Source organism: Schistocerca gregaria, chromosome 10 (assembly GCF_023897955.1).
Source record: "Schistocerca gregaria isolate iqSchGreg1 chromosome 10, iqSchGreg1.2, whole genome shotgun sequence".
In the NCBI taxonomy this organism is placed as follows: Eukaryota; Metazoa; Arthropoda; class Insecta; order Orthoptera; family Acrididae; genus Schistocerca; species Schistocerca gregaria.
Genome location: NC_064929.1, coordinates 149,583,148 through 149,608,663, shown reverse-complemented (window position 1 = coordinate 149,608,663; position 25,516 = coordinate 149,583,148). Strand labels below are relative to the sequence as shown.

At 46.9% G+C, this 25,516-nt stretch overlaps 1 protein-coding gene across 4 annotated transcripts in view; it reads left to right on the top strand.

Moving 5' to 3' along the window:
- LOC126293598 (protogenin A-like) overlaps nt 1–25,516 on the top strand; it is a 450,940-nt gene that overhangs the window by 185,414 nt on the left and 240,010 nt on the right. For all 4 annotated transcript variants that reach the window (XR_007552316.1, XM_049986876.1, XM_049986877.1 and 1 more), the window contains exon 3: nt 1,095–1,188. Coding sequence is in view for 3 of the 4 variants with exons in the window: in XM_049986876.1 (XP_049842833.1) it covers nt 1,095–1,188 (94 nt within the window). In the remaining variant the exon portion in view is untranslated. The remainder of the gene's footprint in view (nt 1–1,094; nt 1,189–25,516) is intronic.

Genomic DNA, 25,516 nt, shown 5'->3' with positions numbered 1-25,516 from the left:
CAGCCACGTCTCGATCCCTGAGTCAACATATGGGGACGTTTGGAAGACACAACCATCTGCGCGAACAGTTCGACGACGTTTGCAGCAGCATGGACTGTCAACTCGGAGAGCGTGGCTGCGGTTACCCTTGACGCTGCATCATAGACAGGAGCGCAGGCGATGGTGTACTCAACGACGAACCTGGGTGCACGAATGGCAAAACGTCATTTTTTCGGACGAATCCAGGTTCTGTTTCCAGCCTCATGATGGTCGCATCCGTGTTTGGCGACATCGCGGTGAACGCACATTGGAAACGTGTGTTCGTCATCGCCATACTGGCGTATCACCCGGCGTGATGGTATGGGTTGCCATTAGTTACACGTCTCGGTCACCTCTTGTTCGCATTGACGACAATTTGAACGGTGGACGTTACATTTCAGATGTGCTACAACCCTTGGCTCTACCCCCTTCATTCGATCACTGCGAAACTCTACATTTCAACAGTTTAATGCACGACCACATATTGTAGGTCCTGTACGTACCTTTCTGGATACTGAAAATGTTCCACTGCTGCCCTGGCCAGCACATTCTCCAGATCTCTCACCAACTGAAAACGTCTGGTCAATGGTGGCCGAGCAACGGGCTCGTCACAATACGCCAGTCACTACTTTTGAAGACCTGTGGTATCGTGTTGAAGCTGCATGGGCAGCTGTACCTGTACACGCCATCCAAGCTCTGTTCGACTCAATGCCCAGGCGTATCTAGGCCGTTACTACGGCCAGAGGTGGTTGTTCTGGATACTGATTTCTCAGGATCTGTGCACCCAAATTGCGTGAAAATGTAATCAAATGTCAGTTCTGGTATAATATATTTGTCCTCTGAATATCCGTTTATCATCTGCATTTCTTCTTGGTGTAGCAATGTTAATGGCCAGTAGTGTATAAGCGTTTCCTATGGATGCTTAGTTGGTGACTTGTACCCGTTTAACTCTCTTTAGGACACACCTGATCGTGGCAAGGAGAACCGCAAAGTCAGCATCTGTTGCCCGCATCCCCTTGCTGCCAGAGAAGCGGTTGTTTTGCAGTTGTTTAAACGGCTGTGTGTGTTGTTCGCAGGTGCAGCCCAAGGCAGACCTGGGGGAGTACCGCTGCATGCTGCGGACTCCAGAGGGACTCGTGGCGTCTCCAGCCATCGCCCTGGAGCTCGCAGGTCAGTGTCCAGCAGCAGCAGCACATATATAATTAACTGAAACCCTCAGCTGGCGGCGTCGTTGACATACCTCGATGGGGACAGCTGAAAATGTGTGCCCCGACCGGGACTCGAACCTGACACCTCCTGCTTACATGGCAGACGCTCTGTCCATCTGCGCCACCGAGGACACAGATGAATAGCGCGACTGCAGGGGCTTATCCCTTGCACGCTCCCCGTCAGACCCACAGTCCCAGCTGTCCACAATCTACATTGTTCCTAATATTGGCCCATCCACACATTACTCGCGCCAAGGTGAAGATTCCCGTAAGAGTTCGGGCAACCTGTGTACATTTTCACAAACAAAGGTCAATGACCGGGTAGCCTTTAACTATATATGAAGATAGTAACTGTTCTCGAAAGAACAGATACCATTGATGACCGTACAGCTTCTCTAGAATAAATGATAGTTAATTGAGGAGCTGCTGACGGGTGTTGTCACCTTAGTTGGCGCGAGTAATGAGTGGATGGGCAAATATTATTGGCCAAACAGGCGACGCGGAAACCGCTTATGGAGATAGGCTTCTCCGAAGCTGAGCTGCGTTCTGTCTTACACCGCAGCGTTTTCCGGCTTTGGGGGACGGAATGGCATAACAGCAAGCACAACAAACTGTGTGTCATTAAGGAGACTATGAATGTGTGGAAGTCGTAAATGCAGGCCTCTCGCTGGGAACCAGTTGCCCTCTGCCGGCTCTGCTTTGGCCATAGGTGGGTAACGCACGGTCACCTCCTCCGACGTGAGGACCCGCCTCTTGTGTCGCTGTGGCTCCCGAATGACAGTCGTACTGTTGGACTGCCCACTTTTCAGCCGCTCTGCGGCTGACTTTTTACCTTTGCCCTGCCTTCGGTGTTTGGCGACAATAATTCCACAGCAGCTTTAGTTTTACGTTTCATCCGTGAGAGTGGGTTTTACGCTTCTATGTGGGTTTTAACGCATGTCCTTTGTCCCTCTGTGTCATCCACCCTAGTGCTTTTAGGGTGGAGATTTTAATGTGTTGCATAGTGGGCTGGCTTACCCTTTTTATTCTCGTGGTTGGCCAGCCACTGTAATCTGCTTTCATGTTTTACTCTTCTGTTTCTAGCGCCTAACTGTTGTTTTCTTGTCCTCTTTTGTTCCTTTTAGTGTTCATTGCCTTCCTTTCGTTCTTGTGGCTTTTCCTTTCTTTCCGTTTTGTATTATGTGTTTCGTCATTTTTATTCTCACACTTGTGGCATTGTTTTAAGAGCAACAAGGGACTGATGGCCTCGTAAGTTGGGCCGCTTCTCCCGCCTTTAAACCAACCAATCTCCACACTAACTGCTGGGCAGAATCACTTGCCAGAGTGAAGCGGGTTTCATCGGAGAATATCACTCTGTGGTTAGACACTGGACTCGCATTCGGGAGGACGACGGTTCAGTCACGCGTCCGGCCATCCTGATTTAGGTTTTCCGTGATTTCCCTAAATCTCTCCAGGCAAATGCCGGTATGGTTCCTTTGAAAGGGCACGGCCGACTTCCTTCCCCTTCCTTCCCTAATCCGATAAGACCGATGACGTCGCTGTCTGGTCTCCTTCCCCAAACAACCCAACGCAACCCCAACATCACTCTGGAGCACTGTTGCTGACTGCGGTGTCCTTCTGCTGGGTGCCTGGCCATGTAGGAATATGGGGCAACAAACAGGCCGATCGGGCTGCCAAGGAGGCCTGCAGAGAGCAGGATGTGGTCCAGGGTCCTAATCTCTTGCAGTGTGTCATTCCTGCACTCCACAAGAAGTTCATGGAGTTGTGGGAGGAAGAATGGCTGGCGGTGGCGGCCAATAAGCTGCGGTTGGTGAAGTCGACAACTCGGCCGTGGCGTTCCTCTTGCCGGTTGCTCAGGCGGGAGGAAGTGTCCCTCACGCGTCTTCGGGTTGGGCACTGTCCTCTCACAAGTAGCTTTCAGCTTTCTATTACGGCGGGGGGATCCCCCGTTCTGTGATGCACATCTCTGCCCGGCCCATTTTAACAGACTGCATTTTATTCCGTGATGCAAGGGCAGAAGCACAAGTTGATGGGGATCTGCCCTGTGTTATAGCTAATGATGAGACGTGTGTGTCTAACGTTTTAAAATTTTGTGATGCGTCTGGACTCTGGCCTAAACTTTTAGGCTGTAGGTTTTAGTGTATTGCAGAGTGGCTGGCTCCTCCCTTTATTCCTTGCGGTCAGCCAGCCACTTGCTTCTGCTTTAGTTCCCTCTACCGCGTTCTTCCTGGGTTGTCCACGTTTTACTGCTGGCGGCATGCTTCGTCCCACGCTTCGGTGTGGGTAGGCCCACATTTTTCCAAGCTTGTTACCTGTTTTTTACGTTCTGTTTTATCTTATTGTTCTGAGTATTTTCTTGACACCCGTCTCAGTCTGTTACTGAACGGGCGCTGAAGACCTTGCCGTCGTGCGCCCACACAACCGTCTCCATCACCACCACCACCACCACCACCACCACCACCACCACCACCACCGCCACCACCACCATCATCATCATCATCATCATCCAACAAGCATGCTCGCTATACCAACGGAACTCTTTCTCAACAGTGGTGTGGTTGAACTGCGATGCATTTAACAGGCTTCCGAGCATACAAAGCCTGATTTAATGACTGCAAAGCGATCCTGGCAGAGACACGTATACCGGTAGCGGTTGCAAGGTCTGCAGCGATCTGCATAAGAATGAGATGATTGTTCCTTTTAGCCACTAAGGCTGCGTATCGATCCTCTTGCGGTGTGGTGCTCCGTCTACGGCCGTGGGCATGCTTCCGCATAGCATTTATACCTTCGGCGACCGTTTTTAATCGCGAGATGACACTGTTGAGTGCACACATTACTGCGGCCACAGCAGTGAAACTTTGACCGGCTTCGAGCCTCCCAGCTACTCGTCTACTATCGTAAGCGCTCAGGTGCTGTCTTGCACACACGTTGCAGTACAACACGGAATATCGCACTAATCCGGTAAGCAACGGTCGTCGTCAAACACCATACTGCATGGGCTGTCGAATGCGTACAGAGCGTTCCAGCACAGGCTTCGCTGCAGCTAACACGCCCCGCTCCGCCCCCTGCATTTCCTGTTGATATAATCTTTGGGGTGTTTCGTAGCAGCTGTCGGTTGTCCTGCACCAGTTGTGAAACACTTTTCTTCTTCTATTGCTGGTGCGTTGTCCGGTAGTTTCGCAGGGTTAGGAACGGAATTTGGCAAGCTTAATTATAAAGGGTGGCAGGATGCCCTTCCTGCCGCCACCCTTTACCTCCCTCCCCCCCCCCCCCCCCAGGACAGAATTAGTGTACCCCAGCTGTCTGCGTCTAGTGTAAACCATGGAATCGTGCGAACGTGTTCAGATGTCTGCGAGTCGTGGCACTCAGGCGGAACTTGGGGACCAGCCCGGTATTCACCTAGCGCATGTGGAAAACCTCCTAAAAACCACATCCAGGCTGGCCGACACACCGGCCGACGTCGGTAATCCGCCGGGCGGATTCGATCTGGGGCCGGCGTGCCTACCCGAGCCCAGTAAGCAGCGCGTTAGCGCTCTCGGCTACCATGGTGGGTCACCAGTTGTCAAACACTGTAGTGGGCAAACTTTCTGGCAAATTAAAACTTCTGTAATATTTGGAAGGTAGGACACGAGGTACTGGCGGAAGGAAAGCTGTGAGGACGGGGCGTGAGCCGGCCGCTGTGGCCGACCGGCGACTGCTACGGTCGCAGGCTCGAATCCTGCCTCGGGCATGGATGTGTGTGATGACAGTAGGTTAATTAGGTTTAAGTACTTCTAAGTTCTAGGGGACGCATGACCTCAGATGTTAAGTCCCATAGTGCTCAGAGCCATTTGAACCATTTGAAGCCGAGCGGTCTAAAGCGCTGCAGTCACGGACTGTGCGGCTGGCCATGGCGGAGGTTCGAGTCCTCCCTCGGGCATGGGTGTGATTGTGTGTGTTTGTTCTTAGGATAATTTAGGTTAAGTTGTGTGTAAGCTTAGGGACTGATGACCTTAGCAGTTAAGTACCATAAGATTTCACACACATCTGAACCATTTGAACACTTTTACTTGGCCGGTTTCGGTTGAAAAGGTGCAAAATTTGTTGAAGGACATGTGGAATATTCCCGTTTCAGCTCCGTACGATTTCATGAAATTGTACGTAGCCTTCAAAACGGCGTCTGTAAAAGAGGTGCGTTAGTTTCCTTAGGCGGAAGACCAGAGTATCAGAGATATTCATAGGCACTTGCAGAATATCTTCGGAGACCTGGCAGTAAACAAAAGCGCGGTGAGTCGTTGGGCGAGGCATTTGTCATCATCATCGCAACAAGGTCGCGCAAACCTGTCCGATCTCCTGCTTGCCGGCCGGCCGCACACAGCTGTGACTCCTGCAGTGTTGGAACGTGCGGACACTCTCACTCGAGGTGATAGACGGATCACAATCATCTCCCTGCACAGCTGGATGTCTGTAGTATTGGAATCCTGGAAAGAGACGAATTTGCTTTCAGAAAAAAAATGTGTTGGATTGTTTATTGAACGCCCCTTGTACGAGGATGTCCTATTTTTTTATAGGTACAGAACTCTGTGTGGCAGTTGCTCACACTGTTATGAAAACTGCTTCACGCGCTGTGCGTATACGTGCGCACGCCGCGCTTAGGCGTTGTCTTGTCAGTCGTTGAGAGTGGAGCTCCCGTTGGATGTTACCGCCGAGTGCGAATTTCGCACAGTTATTCGGTTTCTGAACGCAAAGGGCACTGCGCCGATTGAAGTCCATCGCCAATTGACGCAAGTGTATGACGAGTCGTGCATGGATGTCAAAAATGTTCGTAAGTGGTGTAAAGAGTTTGCAGCTGGTCGGAGCGAAATTCAGGACGAACAAAGGAGCGGGAGACCGTCAATTTCTGAGGAGACAGTGTTGAAGGTTGAGCAAAGCATGCGTGAAGATCTGCACGTCGGTTCCTGACGTTTCCCGAACCACTGCTCACAGAATTTTGACGGAAACATTGAACTACCGGAAGGTGTGCGCAAGATGGGTGCCACACATGCTGACTGAGGACCACATGTGGCAACGAGATGATGCTCCCAGCGCATTTCTTCACCGCGGTGGAGCCGAACAGGACAACTTTCTGGACTCAATTGTCACGGGTGACGAAACCTGGGCATACCACTTTAGACCTGAGACCAAGCAGCAATCACGCCAGTGGCGGCACCCTTCTTCGCCAAAGCCGCGGAAATTCAAAAAAACACAGTCAGCTGGTAAAGTCATGACAACCATTTTTTGGGATCGGAAAGGGGGTATTGTTGGTCGACTTTATGCCCACAATGCCCACAATTAACGCTGACAGTTACTGTGACTGAAAAAGTTCAAACGGGCAATTCAGAAGTGGAGAAGAGGAATGTTGAGCAACGGCATACACATTCTCCATGACAACGCTCACCCACACATCGCTCGGCAAACCGTTGCCCTCCTGCACCAGTTTCAGTGGAGCATTATCACCCATCCACCCTGTAGTCCTGACTTGGCGCCCAGGCGACTTTCATCTGTTCCCTAGGTTAAAAGAACATTTGGCCGGAAAGCGATTCAGCTCTGACGACGAGATGAAAGAAGAGGTACATAACTTTCTGAACGGCATGGCGGTGAGCTTGTATGACATGGGCATAGAAGAACTGCCACAGTGTCTACATAAATGCATCGATAGAATTGGTGGTTATGTCGAAAAATGCCTAAATGTTCAAGCTTTAAGCTGATGTAAACCATTGTAGACATAAACAGGTCTGAGTACTTACAAAAAATTAAGACAACTTACTTTTGGGATTACCCTCGTAATTCCTGACGACATCAACAGAGGGAGTCAAAAGCTTGAAATGTACCGCGGCAGAAAAAAGAGTGGAACATTTATAAAAGAATGTCGGCGCGAGAAACTACATAGTCAAGTCTTGGTCAAGAGTAAATATCAGTGGATAGGTCAATGTAGCCTATACGGTCGCTCGCCTCAAGCGAGATACCTATACGGTTCAGCAGGTAATGCACGAAATAAGGGTCTCCCTTTCTGGCTGCAGTTTATTGTTCGCTGCCGAAGCAACGTAGAGAGCAGTTCTGCAGGGAAAAAAAAAAAAAGATTGAGTGTGCTCTTTCTTTTCGGACAAAGGAAGTGAAGGCTAGATGTCAGTGTGCATGTGAGCGCCCCGGGGGTTAAGCTGGGTGTACGTGTGACAGTTTTTGCCTCCCGCCGAGCTTTTGCGAGTACACTACTGCCCAATAAAATTGCTACACCAAGAAATGCAGATGATAAACGGGTATTCATTGGACAAATATATTATAGTTCAACTGACAGGTGTACAGGTGTTTACATTTTCAAGCAATTAGGGTGCATAGATCCTGAGAAATCAGTACCCAAAACAACCACCTGTGGCCGTAATAACGGCCTTGATATGCCTGGGCATTGAGTCAAACAGAGCTTGGATGGTGTGTACAGGTACAGCTGCCCATGCAGCTTCAACACGATACCGCAGTTCATCAAGAGTAGTGACTGGCGTATTGTGACGAGCCAGTAGCTCGGCCACCATTGACCAGACGTTTTAAATTGGTGAGAGATCTGGAGAATGTGCTGGCCAGGGCAGCAGTCGAACACTTTGTGTATCCAGAAAGGCCCGTACAGGACCTGCAACATGCGGTCGTGCATTATCCTGCTGAAATGTAGGGTTTCGCAGGGATCGAATGAAGGGTAGAGCCACGGGTCGCAACACATCTGAAATGTAATGTCGACTGTTCAAAGTGCCGTCAATGCGAAAAAGAGGTGACAGAGACGTGTAACCAATGGCACCCCATACGACCACGCCGAGTGATACGCCAGTATGGCGATGAGGAATACACGCTTCCAATGTGCGTTCACCGCGATGTCGCCAAACACGGATGCGACCATCATGATGCTGTAAAGAGAACTTGGATTCGTCCGAAAAAATGACGTTTTGCCATTCGTGCACCCAGGTTCGTCGTTGCGTACACCATCGCAGGCGCCCCTGTCAGTGACGCAGCGTCAAGGGTAATCGCAGCCACGGTCTCAGAGCTGATAGTCCATGCTGCTGCAAACGTCGTCGAACTGTTCGTGCAGGTCGTTGTTGTCTTGCAAACGCCCCATCTGTTGACTCGGGGATCGAGTCGTGGCTGCACGATCCGTTACAGCCATGCGGATAAGATGGCTGTCATCTCGACTGCTAGTGATACGAGGCCGTTGGGATCCAGCACGGCGTAAAGTCAGGAACATGATGGTATGCATTTCTCCTCCTTATACGAGGCATCACAACGTTTCACCAGGCAACGCCGGTCAACTGCTGTGTGTGTATGAGAAATCGGTTGTAAACGTCCCTCATGTCAGCACGTTGTAGGTGTCGCCACAGGCGTCAACCTTGTGTGAATGCTCTGAAAAGCTAATAATTTGCATATCACAGCATCTTCTTCCTGTCGGTTAAATTTCGCGTCTGTAGCACGTCATCTTCGTGGTGTAGCAGTTATATAAAAGGATGGTATCTGTTCTTTCGAACATGTCACAATTAAGTGCCTGGCAGGGGGTTCATCGACCCATCTTCGAGCTATTTCTCTAGCGTTTCATTCTGGAACGGCGCGCGGAAAAAAAGGAGCACTTACATTTTTCTGTGCGAGCTTTGATTATTTTATCATGACGATCATTTCTCCTTATGAACGTCGACGCCAACAGAATTTATTCGCAATCGGAGGAAAAGTTGATGATTATTGAAATTTCGCGAGAAGACCCTGCCGCGGCGAGAAACGCTTTTGTTTTAATGATTGTCACTCCAATTCGGGTATCAATCCGTGGAACTATTTCCGGTATTGCACCATACTACAAAACAAGTTTCCATTCTGTGAACTTTTTCGACGTCCTCCGTCAATCCCGTCTCGTGTACATCACATCCCGCACTGCAGTACTCGGGAAGGAGGCGAACGAGCGTCGTCTAGACCTGTTGCATCTTCTAAATGTTTTGTCAATAAACCACTCTTTGGTTCGCTTTCCCCACAACACTGACTATATGACCGTACAAATTTAAATCATTCCCTAAGTATTTAGTTGAATTTGTAGCCTTTAGATTTGTTTGATTTATCGTGTAAGCGAAATTAAGAGTCTCCTTTTAGCACTCGTGTGGATGTAACACTGTTCACTATTTAGAGTCTGATGCCACTTTTCGCACCGTACAGTTATCTTGTCTGTATCGTTTTGCAATTGGTTTCGATCATCAGGACGGCAAATGACGGCATGTCTGCAAACAATCGAAGAGGGTTGTTCAGATTGTCTCCTAAATCGTTTATGTGAATTAGGAACAGCAGTGGGCCTCTAACACTTGTAATTAAAGCAATGGTGTTAGATGTATAGCGATCTTCTCCACTTATAAATATAGCGACTGCACCACTCGATAACGCGATGACTCCCGTGATCTGAAATGATTACCAAAAATCCTTACGGTGTTCGCGACAGACTGTTCGGTTTACGCGAACTTGCAGTCTGTAGTTCGTATGCCCGGTTTGAGAATGGGTATTCCAAAGTTGAAAATACACTCCTGGAAATTGAAATAAGAACACCGTGAATTCATTGTCCCAGGAAGAGGAAACTTTATTGACACATTCCTGGGGTCAGATACATCACATGATCACACTGACAGAACCACAGGCACATAGACACAGGCAACAGAGCATGCACAATGTTGGCAGTAGTACAGTGTATATCCACCTTTCGCAGCAATGCAGGCTGCTATTCTCCCATGGAGACGATCCTAGAGATGCTGGATGTAGTCCTGTGGAACGGCTTGCCATGCCATTTCCACCTGGCGCATCAGTTGGACCAGCGTTCGTGCTGGACGTGCAGACCGCGTGAGACGACTCTTCATCCAGTCCCAAACATTCTCAATGGGGGACAGATCCGGAGATCTTGCTGGCCAGAGTAGTTGACTTACACCTTCTAGAGCACGTTGGGTGGCACGGGATACATGCGGACGTGCATTGTCCTGTTGGAACAGCAAGTTCCCTTGCCGGTCTAGGAATGGTAGAACGATGGGTTCGATGACGGTTTGGATGTACCGTGCACTATTCAGTGTCCCTTCGACGATCACCAGAGGTGTACGGCCAGTGTAGGAGATCGCTCCCCACACCATGATGCCGGGTGTTGGCCCTGTGTGCCTCGGTCGTATGCAGTCCTGATTGTGGCGCTCACCTGTACGGCGCCAAACACGCATACGACCATCATTGGCACCGAGACAGAAGCGACTCTCATCGCTGAAGACGACACGTCTCCATTCGTCCCTCCATTCACGCCTGTCGCGACACCACTGGAGGCGGGCTGCACGATGTTGGGGCGTGAGCGGAAGACGGCCTAACGGTGTGCGGAACCGTAGCCCAGCTTCATGGAGACGGTTGCGAATGGTCCTCGCCGATACCCCAGGAGCAACAGTGTCCCTAATTTGCTGGGAAGTGGCGGTGCGGTCCCCTACGGCACTGCGTAGGATCCTACGGTCTTGGCGTGCATCCGTGCGTCGCTGCGGTCCGGTCCCAGGTCGACGGGCACGTGCATCTTCCGCCGACCACTGGCGACAACATCGATGTACTGTGGAGACCTCACGCCCCACGTGTTGAGCAATTCGGCGGTACGTCCACCCGGCCTCCCGCATGCCCACTATACGCCCTCGCTCAAAGTCCGTCAACTGCACATACGGTTCACGTCCACGCTGTCGCAGCATGCTACCAGTGTTAAAGACTGCGATGGAGCTCCGTATGCCACGGCAAACTGGCTGACACTGACGGCGGCGGTGCACAAATGCTGCGCAGCTAGCGCCATTCGACGGCCAACACGGCGGTTCCTGGTGTGTCCGCTGTGCCGTGCGTGTGATCATTGCTTGTACAGCCCTCTCGCAGTGTCCGGACACATGGTGGGTCTGACACACCGGTGTCAATGTGTTCTTTTTTCCATTTCCAGGAGTGTATGATGTCTTGAATCATCAATCCATCACCCAAGCCGACGTCACATCACGACTTTTGCGGCGATATTGAGTTGTTAATTATTATTCCGTCGTCAAGGCTGTTCCTACGTCGCGTATTCAACAAACGACAGCCGGCACGGTAGCTCAGCGTGTCGGTCAGAAGGTAACGTATCCTCTGTAATAAAAAAAAACTGAGTTAATCGGTCATCAATGAACTTCATCGGGTGTTTTACGACGTCCGCCCCGAGCAGATGCAGCGAACAAAAGCGAGCAAAATGAGATGAAAAGAAATCTACACGACGTAATTTCAGAGATAACATACCCTTGAGCAATGTTCAGAATGCGTCGTATTGCGGTGTAAACTTATTGCTGTTTACAGTTAAATTGTCACCAAATCACTTTTCACTTTTATGTCATCCGAAGAATCAGTTAGTTCCACCAATACACTTTAAATCTCAATTAAATGATGTATGCGACACGAAGAATTAAAGTTGAATTAAAATTTATTGTCCCTACACTGGGCACACACACCGATGTTTCATTCAGGGAATTGAGTCTGTTAGCATCAGCAATTCTGACTGATGATAGCTTGTGACAACACGGCGCAATTGTAAGTTTTTCGTGATTGCATTTATCTGTTGCCTACTCAAGTCTAATAATTGAGCTTATGTCGGCGACCAGTCTCTTTCTGTGTCCTTTGATGGGCGTGACTATTAAGTATCACGAAGGCTAAGTCTCATCACAAATCAGCAGTCACACGAGTTATTTTTCTGTCACATATATCAACTATGAAAAAAAAGTTCAAATGTGTGTGAAATCTTGTGGAACTTAAGTGCTAAGGTCATCAGTCCCTAATCTTACACACTACTTAACCTAAATTATCCTAAGGACAAACACACACACCGATGCCCGAGAAAGGACTCGAACCTCCGCCGGGACCAGTCCATGACTGCAGCGCCCTAGACCGCTCGGCTAATACCTCCAACAGTAAAACTTTTAAACTTCAGATCGGTTTTAAAACAATCTAGTAGCGCTTAACACGCGTACTGCTATCGCAAGAGTACAAGAGAGAAGCGTAGTTAACATCTCCATTGCCGAGTTAGACTGTAGTCACAGCGAACTTACAGCTCAATGCAGCTACAACTGTCTTCTGGGATAAATGTTATCTTTGGTCGATTTATGGTCTGGGCTTCAATCTTCGTAAATATTACATTTTTGAATTATTTCTTTAAAGTTTCAGTTTCGTATCATATGGCATTCTTTCATTCAGTCCTTTCTTTATGATATGCATTAGTATCTACATAAGATTCTGGTTAATCATACTGTAAAGAGTGTAAATTTTGTTGTCAGTAGCTCTCACCAATGTCAGGGTGACCGATTTTTCTATTTCTATTTGCAACAAAAGGGTGTTGTAACATTATGTGATTGCCTTATCATTTTAAATCATTCACTAATCGAGCAGTCGCTCGGCAACAGCTACAGTTAGCAAATAATGTTGCAAGAATGTAAAAGGTGAACGTCCTGTGACGTAACGTGTTTATTGTTGAAGCGCTGTCACAGATGCAGTGAGTTACTGACTTTGAAAACCGCGGCGCGAAAAACGGACAGAAGAAGAACACTTTCACACATTTTTTTGATGTACGAGATATTCTCGATGAAAAGTTACTCAGTTACTCATTTTTCTCTTGTAACTTGGGTCGGACGCGCATGTCTTGCCGCCGTATTATTATTATTAAGAGAAGTGCCAGTCAAAACGGCATCTATGTTAAATCCTTCATTGCAGTGTAAGTTCATCTATTAATTGCCATAAATTCAGAGTTGAATGGAACTGGTGTATGGACTATTTATGTAGCATAGAATCTATGTCTCAGTCCTTCATGAAGATATTTAATTTTCTTTATGTTTCTGCCAAATAGAGAGTTCACAGTCACGAATTCTTTCGTCGGAATCGGACGTAGTTGCATTCGGCGAAATATTTTCTCCGTGCCATATTCTACTGGTAAATGCATGATAAACTACGGTCCCTTAGGAAATTGATGTTGAGCTCTCCAAAAAAATTATATTTTGAATAGACATTTACTCTCGTCTGCATTGCAACTTCCGACTGATCGGACGATCCAACAAGAAAAAACCGCACACGGTCGGCGTTCGCAGATATATTTCCACCGCTGATTATAGCTATATGTTACAACACAAAAGTAAACATATTGTTGTAATTAGCAACTACGAACGGGGACACTTATAACTATATGTTTATGTATACACATTACGTAAACATATCGTTATAGTGTTAATTAAGGATTCTATAATGGGGGTGTTACACCGCGGAAGATGGTCTGTTAGGAGGCTACGTAAAAAGGGCGTATGAATTGATGGCTTACTATCCCACGCCACCCGCTTACACTGCATGGACGCTGATGTTCCACCTGACGTAGAAATTGGGGACTGTCAACAGACCAGTAATGAATGTTTCAGAGATTTAACTGGCCATGATTGGTAAATGTGGCTTCAACACTAAACAACATACATCTCGAGTATCCTGTCTTAATGCCCCCGTATAGAAGTTAACGCGATTAACGTTATCGTTTCCATGCATCTCGTGATGGAGAGAGATGCGATAAGGATGAAAACTGTGTGATGGAGAATGCGCAGGACGCTTGCCTGAGTCCTGTCACTTCCTCTTGCGATTGCGTGCGGAAGAACTTCAACAGTTGTTCTTGTTGTTGTTGTTGTTGTTGTCTTCAGTCCAGAGACTAGTTTGATGCAGCTCTCCATGCTACTCTACCCTGTGCAAGCTTCATCATCTTCCAGTACCTACTGCAACCTACATCCTTCTGAATCTGCTTAGTGCATTCATCTCTTGGCCTCCCTCTCCGATTTTTACCCTCCACGCTGCCCTCCAATGCTAAATTTGTGATCCCTTGATGCCTCAGAACATGTCCTACCAACCGGTACCTTCTTCTAGTCAAGTTGTGCCACAAACTCCTCCCCAATTCTATTCAATACCTCCTCATTAGTTATGTGATTTAGCCATCTAATCTTCAGCATTCTTCTGTAGCACCACACTTCGAAAGCTTCTATTGTCTTCTTCTTGAAAGGAGGATATTAGATGCAAAAGCAAAACGAGGATAATGGAATGTAGTCGAATTAAGTCGGGTCATGCTGAGGGAATTAGATTAGGAAATGAAACATTTAAAGTAGTAAAGGAGTTTTGCTATTTAGGAAGTAAAATAACTGATGATGGTCGAAGTAGAGAGGATATAAAATGTAGACTGGCAATGGCTAGGAAAGCGTTTCTGAAGAAGAGAAATTTGTTAACATCGAGTATAGATTGTCAGGAAGTCGTTTCTGAAAGAATTTTTATGGAGTGTAGCCATGTATGGAAGTGAAACATTGACGTTAAATAGTTTGGATAAGAAGAGAATACAAGCTTTCGAAATGTGGTGCTACAGAAGAATGCTGAAGATTAGATGGATAGATCACATAACTAAGGAGGTATTGAATAGAATTGGGGAGAAGAGGAGTTTGTGGCACAACTTGACTAGAAGAAGGTGCCGGCTGGTAGAACATGTTCTGAGGTATCAAGGGATCACAAATTTAGCATTGGAGGGCAGCGTGGAGGGTAAAAATCGTAGAGGGAGACCAAGAGATGAATACACTAAGCAGATTCAGAAGGATGTAGGATGCTGTTGGTACTGGGAGAGTTAACCTTGCACAGGATAGGGCAGCATGGAGAGCTGCATCAAACCAGTCTCAGGACTGAAGACAACAACAACACCCTCGCCAGTAGAGTGCTGCTACCTCCGTTTGTGATCTGTAGTGGACAGCCGGTGTGAGCAGCGCGGGCAGAGGACGGAGAAGACGCCTCCGCGCCGGCGCGTGACGCAGTAGTCGTGACCTTGAGCCGGCCGCCCGCCTTCCATTCATGAGGGCAAAGTGGGCGCGTCGCGCGCCCCTGGCGGCCGCTGGCGGAAGCGCCGGCGCCGCAGCGGGCGGACACGGCGGCTACGAATTCCAGCAGCGCCGCGCTCTGAGGAGGAAGCGTTTTTTCCTCCGCCCGTAATGCGGATGACACAAGCGCGCTCGCTTTTTTCCCCCGCTATGCACGCACTGCTTCTGTACGCACCGCTGACGCATGCACTGCCGTACCGAGCCGATGCTGCGCCCCGTAGCAGAACTGTCAAAGCTTCGTAGTCCCGAGGCACGGATACGAGTAGGTATCTAGACGCAGATACAACGGCGGAAGCAGCCATCCCCCGTCCCCAACAGTCAATATTTTTACATACACGATACGCGGTGACTCAGGTGCCCCTACCGATGTCGTTTTATGCAACCGGCAATATTACACTGAAGAGGCCAAGAGATTGGTACTCCTGCCTAATATCGTGTAGGGGCCTCTCGCGAGCACACAGAAGTGCCACAACACGACATGGCATGGACCGACTAATGTCTGAAGTACTGCTGGAGGGAACTGACACCGCGGGCCGGTGTGGCCGTGCGGTTCTAGGCTCTTCAGTCGGGAACCGCGTGACCGCTCCGGTCGCAGGTTCGAATCCTGCCTCGGGCATGGATGTGTGTGATGTCCTTAGGGTAGTTAGGTTTAAGCAGTTCTAAGTTCTACGGGGCTGATGACCACAGATGTTAAGTCCCATAGTGCTCAGTCATTTCTTGGAATTGACACCACGCACACCACAGGGGTGCTCATCTACATTTATACTCCGCAAGCCACCGAACGGTGTGTGGTGGAGGGCACATTACGTACCACCGTCATTACCTCCCATTCCTGTTCCAGTCAGTCCGCATCTTGTGCTCGTGCGGTGGCGTTCTCGCTTCTCGCGCCCGGGTTCCCCGGTTCGATTCCCGGCGGGGTCAGGGATTTTCTCTGCCTCGTGATGACTGGGTGTTGTGCGATGTCCTTAGGTTAGTTAGGTTTAAGTAGTTCTAAGTTCTAGGGGACTGATGACCACAGATGTTAAGTCCCATAGTGCCCAGAGCCATTTGAACCAACTTTGAACCTGTTCCAGTCACGTATGGTTCGCGGGAAGAACGCCTGCCGGAAAGCCGCGGTGCGCGCTCGAATCTCTAATTTTACATTCGTGAATTCTCGGGAGGTATAAGTAGGGGGAAGCAATACATTCGATACCTCATCCAGAAACGCACCCTCTCGAAACCTGGACAGCAAACTACACCGCAATGCAGAGCGCCTCTCTTGCAGAGTCTGCCACTTGAGTTTGCTAAACATCTCCGTAACGTTATCACGCTTACCAAATAACCCTGTGACGAAACGCGCCGCTCTTCTTCGGATCTTCTCTATCTCCTCTGTCAACCCGAAATGGTACGGATTCCCCACTCTTGAGCAATACTCAAGTATAGGTCGAACGAGTGTTTTGTAAGCCACCTCCTATGTTGATGGACTACATTTTCTAAGCGCTCTCCCAATGAATCTACGTAATTACTCTGCTGTTCACAATAAAGTGCCTGGCAGAGGGCTCAGTGAACCACCTTCAAGGTGTCTCTTTACTGTTCCGCCCTCGAACGGCCCGCTGGAAAAACGAGCACTTAAATTTTTCTGTGCGAGCCCTGATTTCTTTTATTTTATCTCCCTATGTAGGTGCGTACCAACTGAACGTTTTCGCAGTCGGAGGAGAAAACTGGTGATTGAAATTTCATGAGCAGATCCCGCCGAAACGAAAAACGCCTTTTTTTTAATGATTGCCCACTCCAATTCACATATCATGTCTGTGACATTATCTTCCCTATTTCGCGATAATACAAAACGAGCTCCCCTTCTTTGTTATTTTTGGATGTCATCTGTCAGTCTCACTTGATGTGGATCCCACACCGCACACCAATACTCCAGAATAGGGCGGACAAGCGTGGTGTAAGCAGTCTCTAAGTGTTCTGCCAATGAATCGCAGGTGGTTTGCTCTACCCACAATATTATCTATGTCATCGTTCCAATTTGGGTTATTTGCAATTGTAATCCCTAAGTATTTAGTTGCATTTACAGCCTTCAGATTTTTGTGACTTATCGCGTAATCGAAATTTAGCTGATTTAGTACTCATGTGAATAACTTCGCACTTTTCCTTATTCAGGGTCAATTGCCACTTTTCACACCATACAGATATCGTATCTAAATCATTTTGCAAGTCGTTTTGGTCATCTGATGACTTTACAAGACGGTAAATGACAGCATCATCTGCAAACAATCTAAGACGGCTACTCAGCTCGTCTCGTACGTCGCTAATATAGATCCGGAACAATGGAGGGCCTATAACACTTCCTTGGGGAACGCCGTATATTACTTATGTTTTACTCGATGACATTACGTCACTACGAACTGTGACCTTTCCGACAGGAAATCACGAATCCAGTCGCATAACTGAGGCGGTATTCCATAGGCACACAGTTTGGTTGGAAGTCGCTTTTGAGGAACTGTGTCGAAAGCCTTCTGGAAATCTAAATATATGGAATCAATTTGACATCCCCTGTCGATAGCACTTATTAATTCATGAGTATAAAGAGCTAGTTGTGTTTCACAAGAACGATATATTCTGAATCCGTGCTATGTGTCAATAAATCGTTTTCTTCGGTATGGTACTTATAATGTTCGAACACATATATTCCAAACCCCAACATCAAATCGACATTAGTGTTATACGCCGGTAATTCGGCGGATTACTCTTACTTCCCTTTTTGGGTATTGCTGTGACCGGCAATTTTCCAGTCTTCAGATACGGATCTTTCTGTGAGCGAGTGGTTGTATATAACCGCTAAATATGGAGCAATTTTATCAGCACACTCTGAGAGGAACGTTACTTGTATACAGTCTGAACCGGAGGCCTTGCCTTTATTAGCGTTATTGGATGACGTTTCCGACATGGGTCCCTATCCTGGATTTGTTCCTCAAGACACTCTCAACAACCCCTCCAAGTTCGTCGCAACATTTCTTGCACACACTCTATTCCAATTGTAGAGCCATTGTATAAATACAGGGTGTTCCAAAACATTTCGTTCAAATTAAGACAGAAGATAGATAATATCAAAAGAAATGTATTTCGACAAGGAACATTTGGTCTATGAAGTCAAGCTGCAATGTTAGGCGACTTTTGTTAGTGGTGCTGATTTTAAGCTGTTGTGGCGGTGTCGCTGACCAGGAATGTGTAACGACATTCAAATATGCACAGTAAGCATGTTTGGGCTGATCAAAAGCTATTTGGTACTAATGTGTGGGCCGGCGGCATTCGGGGGATAAGTTGAGCGGATCATATAGTCTTCCATACCGCCTCGCGTCTTCGTGGAACACTTGGTGCCAGAACTGCTGGAGGATGTCCTTTGAATATTGCACAACTGATGTACTTCCAGCACGATGCGCTCCAGCCCATTTCAGCACTGCTTTGAGCAAATATCTGAGAGCCGCCTTTGCGAATCGGTGAATCGGGTGAGGTGGCCGTGTGGCCTAGCCATCCAGCTCACCTGACCTCACGTGTCTGGATTTCTTTTGTATTTGATACCAATAAAATTCTCTTAGTCAGGAATGTCGTGTTTGCCTGCACTAATCTGCTTTTTATGTCGTCCTTCCTTCGTCCTCTGTGGGTTGTTTTACTTTCAAGGCTTCCAGTAATTGTTCTTCACTGTCACTCAGGCTGTCAGTGTCGCCAGCAAATCTTGTCATTGATATCTTTCCACCCTGAATTCGAATCCAACCCTGTAACCTTTCTTTTATTCCCATCACTGCTTCTTCTTCTTGAAACAGTACGAGTGAAACACTGCATCCCTGTCTTAGATCCTTTTTAATCCGACGACTTCATTCTTGATCTTCCATTCTTATTGTTCCCTGTTGGTTCTTGTATCTATTGTATATTACGTGTCTTTCCCTGTAGCGTAGTGGACAGATAAAAATGATAGGGATGTCTGGGGATCGACCCCACGCCTTGGGAATTGTAGTCTTGTACTTAACCACTCTTTTTAAATACTGCAAACTAATTCATTTTATAAATGATTACGTCTCTGCAAAACATTCAAATTTCACTCTTCAGTAGAGAAATCTGTGAGAAATTTTCCGTTGACTAATCTATTAGGTGACACTTCTGGTGAATTGACATCACAATTCTTTTGAGGAAAATTGCATATTTCTCATAATAATTGTGAATTTGTAGTAGTTTGCGGTGTTGCATGGTCATGTTCAACCAGAACTCCTCGTCACACCTGTTCCTTTTTGTGCCCCTTCAAGGGGACCACACAGTGGTTGAATTCGAAAAAAATCGATTTTCGGTTTTCATCAGTTTTTGATAGATTTAGGTTTTATTTAAGTACTCTGAAAACGGAATTTTTTTTTCGAGCATTTAAAGGGCATTTTCCTACCACGTGTGTTTATGTGCCACGCCCACTTTTGTCACCCACTGTCAACCCACCCACTGTCAACTCTAAGCCATATGGAGATGCCATTATTTGCAAAACAGAATGTGTAGGCCATTTTGAAAAACGTTTGGGAACAAAGCTGAGAAGACTAACTGTTGATATGAGAGGACAAATATTAGAAGATGGAAAATTGTTGACCGGACAGGGTCGGTTAACTAAAACTGAAATAGAAAACTTGCAGGTATACTATGGACTGGCAATTAGGAGAAATAAAAAAAATCTGGAGGCAATGAAGAGAGATGTTTGGACCATACTCTTCCATAAGTCCTCTACCGATGAGAAGCCATGTCATGGATTGTGTCCATCAGGAGCAAATTTGTGGTGCAAATACAATAGGGCTCAGGCAGCTGGAGAATCTTATTCTTACCAGCATTCTCTTCCTGCTGCCGTTATTACAGCAATTAAACTTATTTTCAGAGACTTGGCTCATCCTGATCTCAAGGAAATGTCTGCATGGGCAGACACAGAACCCAAAAGAATGTTTCAACAGCATAATTTGGAACTGCCTTCCTAAAACTGTATTTGTAGGCTTGCATACAATGAAAGTAGGAGTTCATGATGCTGTTATTACGTTCAATTGTGGCAATATTGGAAAGTGTTGGGTACTGAAAAAGCTTGGAATTAATCCTGTGAAAATATGATCACTGGGCTGCAACATTGCGATAAAATGAATATAGCCGATGCAGACAGGTCTGGATATAATATGACCAAGAAAGCAAGACAAACATACAGGAAGGTGAAAAAGAAGCTGGAAGACCTACTAGAGGGTCATCATACGGAGGAGGATAGTTTTAATTAACTCTAACAAACAAATTTCAAAAGTTTTTTCTTTAAAGTCAAAATTTTCAGTACATATACCCCATTATATCACAAACTATCATAGATAAATGAATGAAATTTTCAGAGACTCTGCATAACATAAAAAGCCACCCCTGCTACTACATTCATTAATTTTCCCTCATTAGAAAAAAAAAATGTTTTCTGCAGAAGAAATTTAATATTTTTTGTTAATAAATTTGAAAAAATTATTTCTTAACAACTATAAAATAGATAAAGTAAATTTTAGTACAGTTGACTCTGTTAGCATCATGTAACATACAGTAAAAATATTAAGGTCCTGCATCACGTAGTTGTTTCAGAAAGGGGTCAAATACTTGCCTAAATTAACATGGGTTAGATAGGCAGGGTGCGGTCTCCTTAACCAGTTGAAGGGATTTAGATTTATGGGCGGTTAGGTTCTTCATTTGGGTACGGAAGTTGGTACTTTCAGATAAATCATTCCACAAAACATTCAGCTATTAATTTTTTAATTTTAACTTTTATATTCAAGTTTTTTTTCAGAAAGAGCTAAACATACGGGACAGTCCCATGACGTGAGGGGCGATGGAAAAGAGAAAATATATCCATTTGAGATAAGGGACCTGGTCCGGAAATGACCAAGTCAAGAGTTATAAGTGAAAAGTGTTCTGATCTGATACCTTTCACAGTGGGACAAATGTACCGGGAATTTTATTGCTAAGATTTTAGGATAGGCCACTTTCAGATGTGATAGTTTGGATCATAACAAAAAAAGTCTAGTAAACATAGGCCTTAAAGTGTATACCTGAGGAACTACGAACACTTGCTCTATCTCCGCTACTGTGAAACACATCTCCTCTGCTGAACAAGTGGTCACAGACCTTAAGGTATGCATTTTAGAGTTTATGTTTACTAGACTTTTTGGTTCATACTCCCACCTCTGAAAGTTGCCTACACTACAATCTTAGCAACAACAGAACCGGTACAGGTATTCCACTGTCAGAGGTATCAGAATGAATTTCGCTTTCTGGACCAGGGTCACTTACCACAAAATAATACATTTACCCTTCTCCATCATCCCTCACAGTTTGTAACATCATCGCTCTGTATAGAGGAAGATTCAGGTTCCCCTACCGATGTCGTTTTATGCAACACGCAGTGTTATATCTGATCTTCAAAAACCTCGCGCTAGATTTTTATATTCTCTCTCTCGCTCGCGTAAAATGTTGGTCGTAGAGAAGAAACGCACAGGGTCTTTTTGTAAGAAATTTAATGTAGTTAAATTGTGTACTGGGATACGTTTTCGATAGAAGCCGTTGCTTTAGCTCTGTCCCCTAAGGGAGAAATTCTAGTACTTTGTTCACGTCACTCCGTACTACCACCATACAAAAATTTGCGACTGTAAAATAAACATTGACATCGTTGTATTCGTGAGTTCTTTTGACTACGAAACTACTGTGATTGTAAGAGTGAAGATTGAATAGATTGGTCAAAGTAATTACGAGGGTGAGTCAAATAAAAACCTTAAATTTGTAATAACAAATCGAAATTTCTCGCCGTTATCCTTGTAAGTAGGTAGGCGTGCTACAAACAGCGTGCAGAATGGCCTGTAGGTGGCAGCATAGTGCAGATGCACACATACTGTCGCAGTATCAGTATAAAGATGGTCACCCCACTTACGACTTGCACCAGGGAACAATAGCGTTCTGTTATTCCGTTTTTGAGTAATGAAGGTGTGAAACCTATTGAAATTCGTCGACGAATGAAGGTTCAGTACGGTGATGCCTGTTTGTCACAGCAGCAAGTCTACGAATGGAGTAGGAAGTTCGCAAATGGTGTGACTTCTGTGGAAGATGCTCCTCATCCAGGTCAGGCACGAGTTGTGACTCCACAGAACATTGCAGCAGTTGAAGGCATAGTGAAGGAAAACCGCCGAGTGACACTGAATGACATTGCAGCATGTTTACAGATTAGTCACTGGTGAGCACACCACATTGTGCATGATGAGCTCCAGTTTCACAAAGTGTCTGCAAGTGGGTGCCACGGCAGCTGACTCCTGAAATGAGAGAACGACATGTTGATACTCGTGAAGAACTTCTTCGGCGCTTTGAACGAGAAGGTGATGGCTTCCTTGCAAGAATCGTTACTGGGGACGAAACCTGGGTTCACTTCCACCAAGCGGAAACGAAGAGAGCGAGCAATGAATGGCTCCATTCTCCAGCAAGTGATTTCCATGTGTTTGGACCACTCAAAGACGCAATGGGAGGAAAGAAGTTCCGTTCTGATAAAGAGGTACGCCACGAGGTGCATGAGTTGTTGCGCCGAATACGAAAAGGATTTTTTTCTAATGGCATTTATGCACTTTGCTGGAGGACTTGAATTGAGCGTGGGGGAGATTATGTTGAAAAGTGATAAAGCCTTGCACCACTTCTGCACAATAAATAATATTTTTAAAAAAATATTTAAGGTTTTTATTTGACTCGCCCTCGTAGTTTTAGCGTAATGTTTACAAAAGTCGTTTTCTTTCGTTGTTCTCACGGGCACGTTTTAATTAATAATGTTAACGAAATAAGCGACTATGATGGTGGCGTTATAGCCATATCAAGAGAGACCAAAAAAGGACGAATATTGGGAATGGCTGTAGTAGACCGAATTTTGTGTAGAGTGGAAGGAGGGAGTGCAATGAACAGTACATTAAATATCCTGACGTGTGGGGGTGGAAGAGCGTTTTACGTTCACTATTGTACGCTGTTCTTGAATAACTCTAAAACCCCTACGTCCAGTACAAAATTTATCTGCATTAAATTTGCTACAAAAGGGTCCTGTCCATTTTTTCTGTAGGAGTAACAGCTTGCCCGTTGTGAGCGAGAGTATGAACATCTCGCGCGTGGTTGTTGAAGGCCAGATATGGAATTGCAGATTGCATTAAACGACATCGGTAGGGGCAGCTGAGTAATTCTGTGTAAATATCGATCGGGATTCCGTTGTTATTGATAGTATATACACTACTGGAAATTGAAATAAGAACACCGTGAATTCATTGTCCCAGGAAGGGGAAACTTTATTGACACATTCCTGGGGTCAGATACATCACATGATCACACTGACAGAACCACAGGCACATAGACACAGGCAACAGAGCATGCACAATGTCGGCACTAGTACAGTGTATATCCGCCTTTCGCAGCAATGCAGGCTGCTATTCTCCCATGGAGACGATCGTAGAGATGCTGGATGTAGTCCTGTGGAACGGCTTGCCATGCCATTTCCACCTGGCGCCTCAGTTGGACCAGCGTTCGCGCTGGACGTGAACACCCCGTGAGACGACGCTTCATCCAGTCCCAAACATGCTCAATGGGGGACAGATCCGGAGATCTTGCTGGCCAGGGTAGTTGACTTACACCTTCTAGAGCACGTTGGGTGGCACGGGATACATGCGGACGTGCATTGTCCTGTTGGAACACCAAGTTGCCTTGCCGGTCTAGGAATGGTAGAGCGATGGGTTCGATGACGGTTTGGATGTACCGTGCAGTATTCAGTGTCCCCTCGACGATCACCAGAGGTGTACGGCCAGTGTAGGAGATCGCTCCCCACACCATGATGCCGGGTGTTGGCCCTGTGTGCCTCTGTCGTATGCAGTCCAGATTGTGGCGCTCACCTGCACGGCGCCAAACACGCATACGACCATCATTGGCACCAAGGCAGAAGCGACTCTCATCGTTGAAGACGACACGTCTCCATTCGTCCCTCCATTCACGCCTGTCGCGACACCACTGGAGGCGGGCTGCACGATGTTGGGGCGTGAGCGGAAGACGGCCTAACGGTGTGCGGGACCGTAGTCCAGCTTCATGGAGACGGTTGCGAATGGTCCTCGCCGATACCCCAGGAGCAATAGTGTCCCTAATTTGCTGGGAAGTGGCGGTGCGATCCCCTACGGCACTGGGTAGGATCCTACGGTCTTGGCGTGCATCCGTGCGTCGCTGCGGTCCGGTCCCAGGTCGACGGGCACGTGCACCTTCTGCCGACCACTGGCGACAACATCGATGTACTGTGGAGACCTCACGCCCCACGTGTTGAGCAATTCGGCGGTACGTCCACCCGGCCTCCCGCATGCCCACTATAAGCCCTCGCTCAAAGTCCGTCAACTGCACATACGGATCACGTCCACGCTGTCGCGGCATGCTACCAGTGTTAAAGACTGCGATTGAGCTCCGTATGCCACGGCAAACTGGCTGACACTGACGGCGGCGGTGCACAAATGCTGCGCAGCTAGCGCCATTCGACGGCCAACACCGCGGTTCCTGGTGTGTCCGCTGTGCCGTGCGTGTGATCATTGCTTGTACAGCCCTCTCGCTGTGTCTGGGGCAAGTATGGTGGGTCTGACACACCGGTGTCAATGTGTTCTTTTTTCCATTTCCAGGAGTGTAGATTAAGACAAATCACTAATCAAGTATTTGTTAATTGTCTTGTTTGCGTTCGAGCTTCTTTTCAGATCTAGACTTCGTTCTTATCACTTTGATAGCCCCACTCTTCGATCGGTGATGAAAATTCGTACAAAAAAGCCATTCTGTAATTCCTAGGGAGTCCTGTGTTCGTTCCGCTCACACATTTGACCGAAAATGGCAATGAGTTGTAGAAAATTATAATCAGGACGTTGATTATGACAGGATGGAACAGGGAAGTCTCTTTCCCCTGAATATTACTCCCCATTTACATGCTCGCACATCCATAGTTTTCAGACTTGGGTTGACAGTCGTAGCCGGCAGCTGTTACCGAGCGGATCCAGGAGCTTCAGTCTGGAACCGCGCTGCTGCTACGGTCGCAGATTCGAATCCTGCCTCGGGCATGGATGTATGTGATGTCCTTAGGTTAGTTAGGTTTAGGTAGAGCTAAGTTCTAGAGGACTGATGACCTCACATGTGAAGTCCCATAGTGCTCAGAGCCATTTGAACTATTTTGTTTAGTCGTAGGGTCAAGTGAAACACTAACAGTGGTGAGTCCACGATTCCATTTCGTACCGTCTAATTATGAAGTCACACAGTTGTGAGAGTTTGTTTCTATTAATACACCGAAGCGCCAAAGAAACTGGTATAGGCATGTGTATTCAA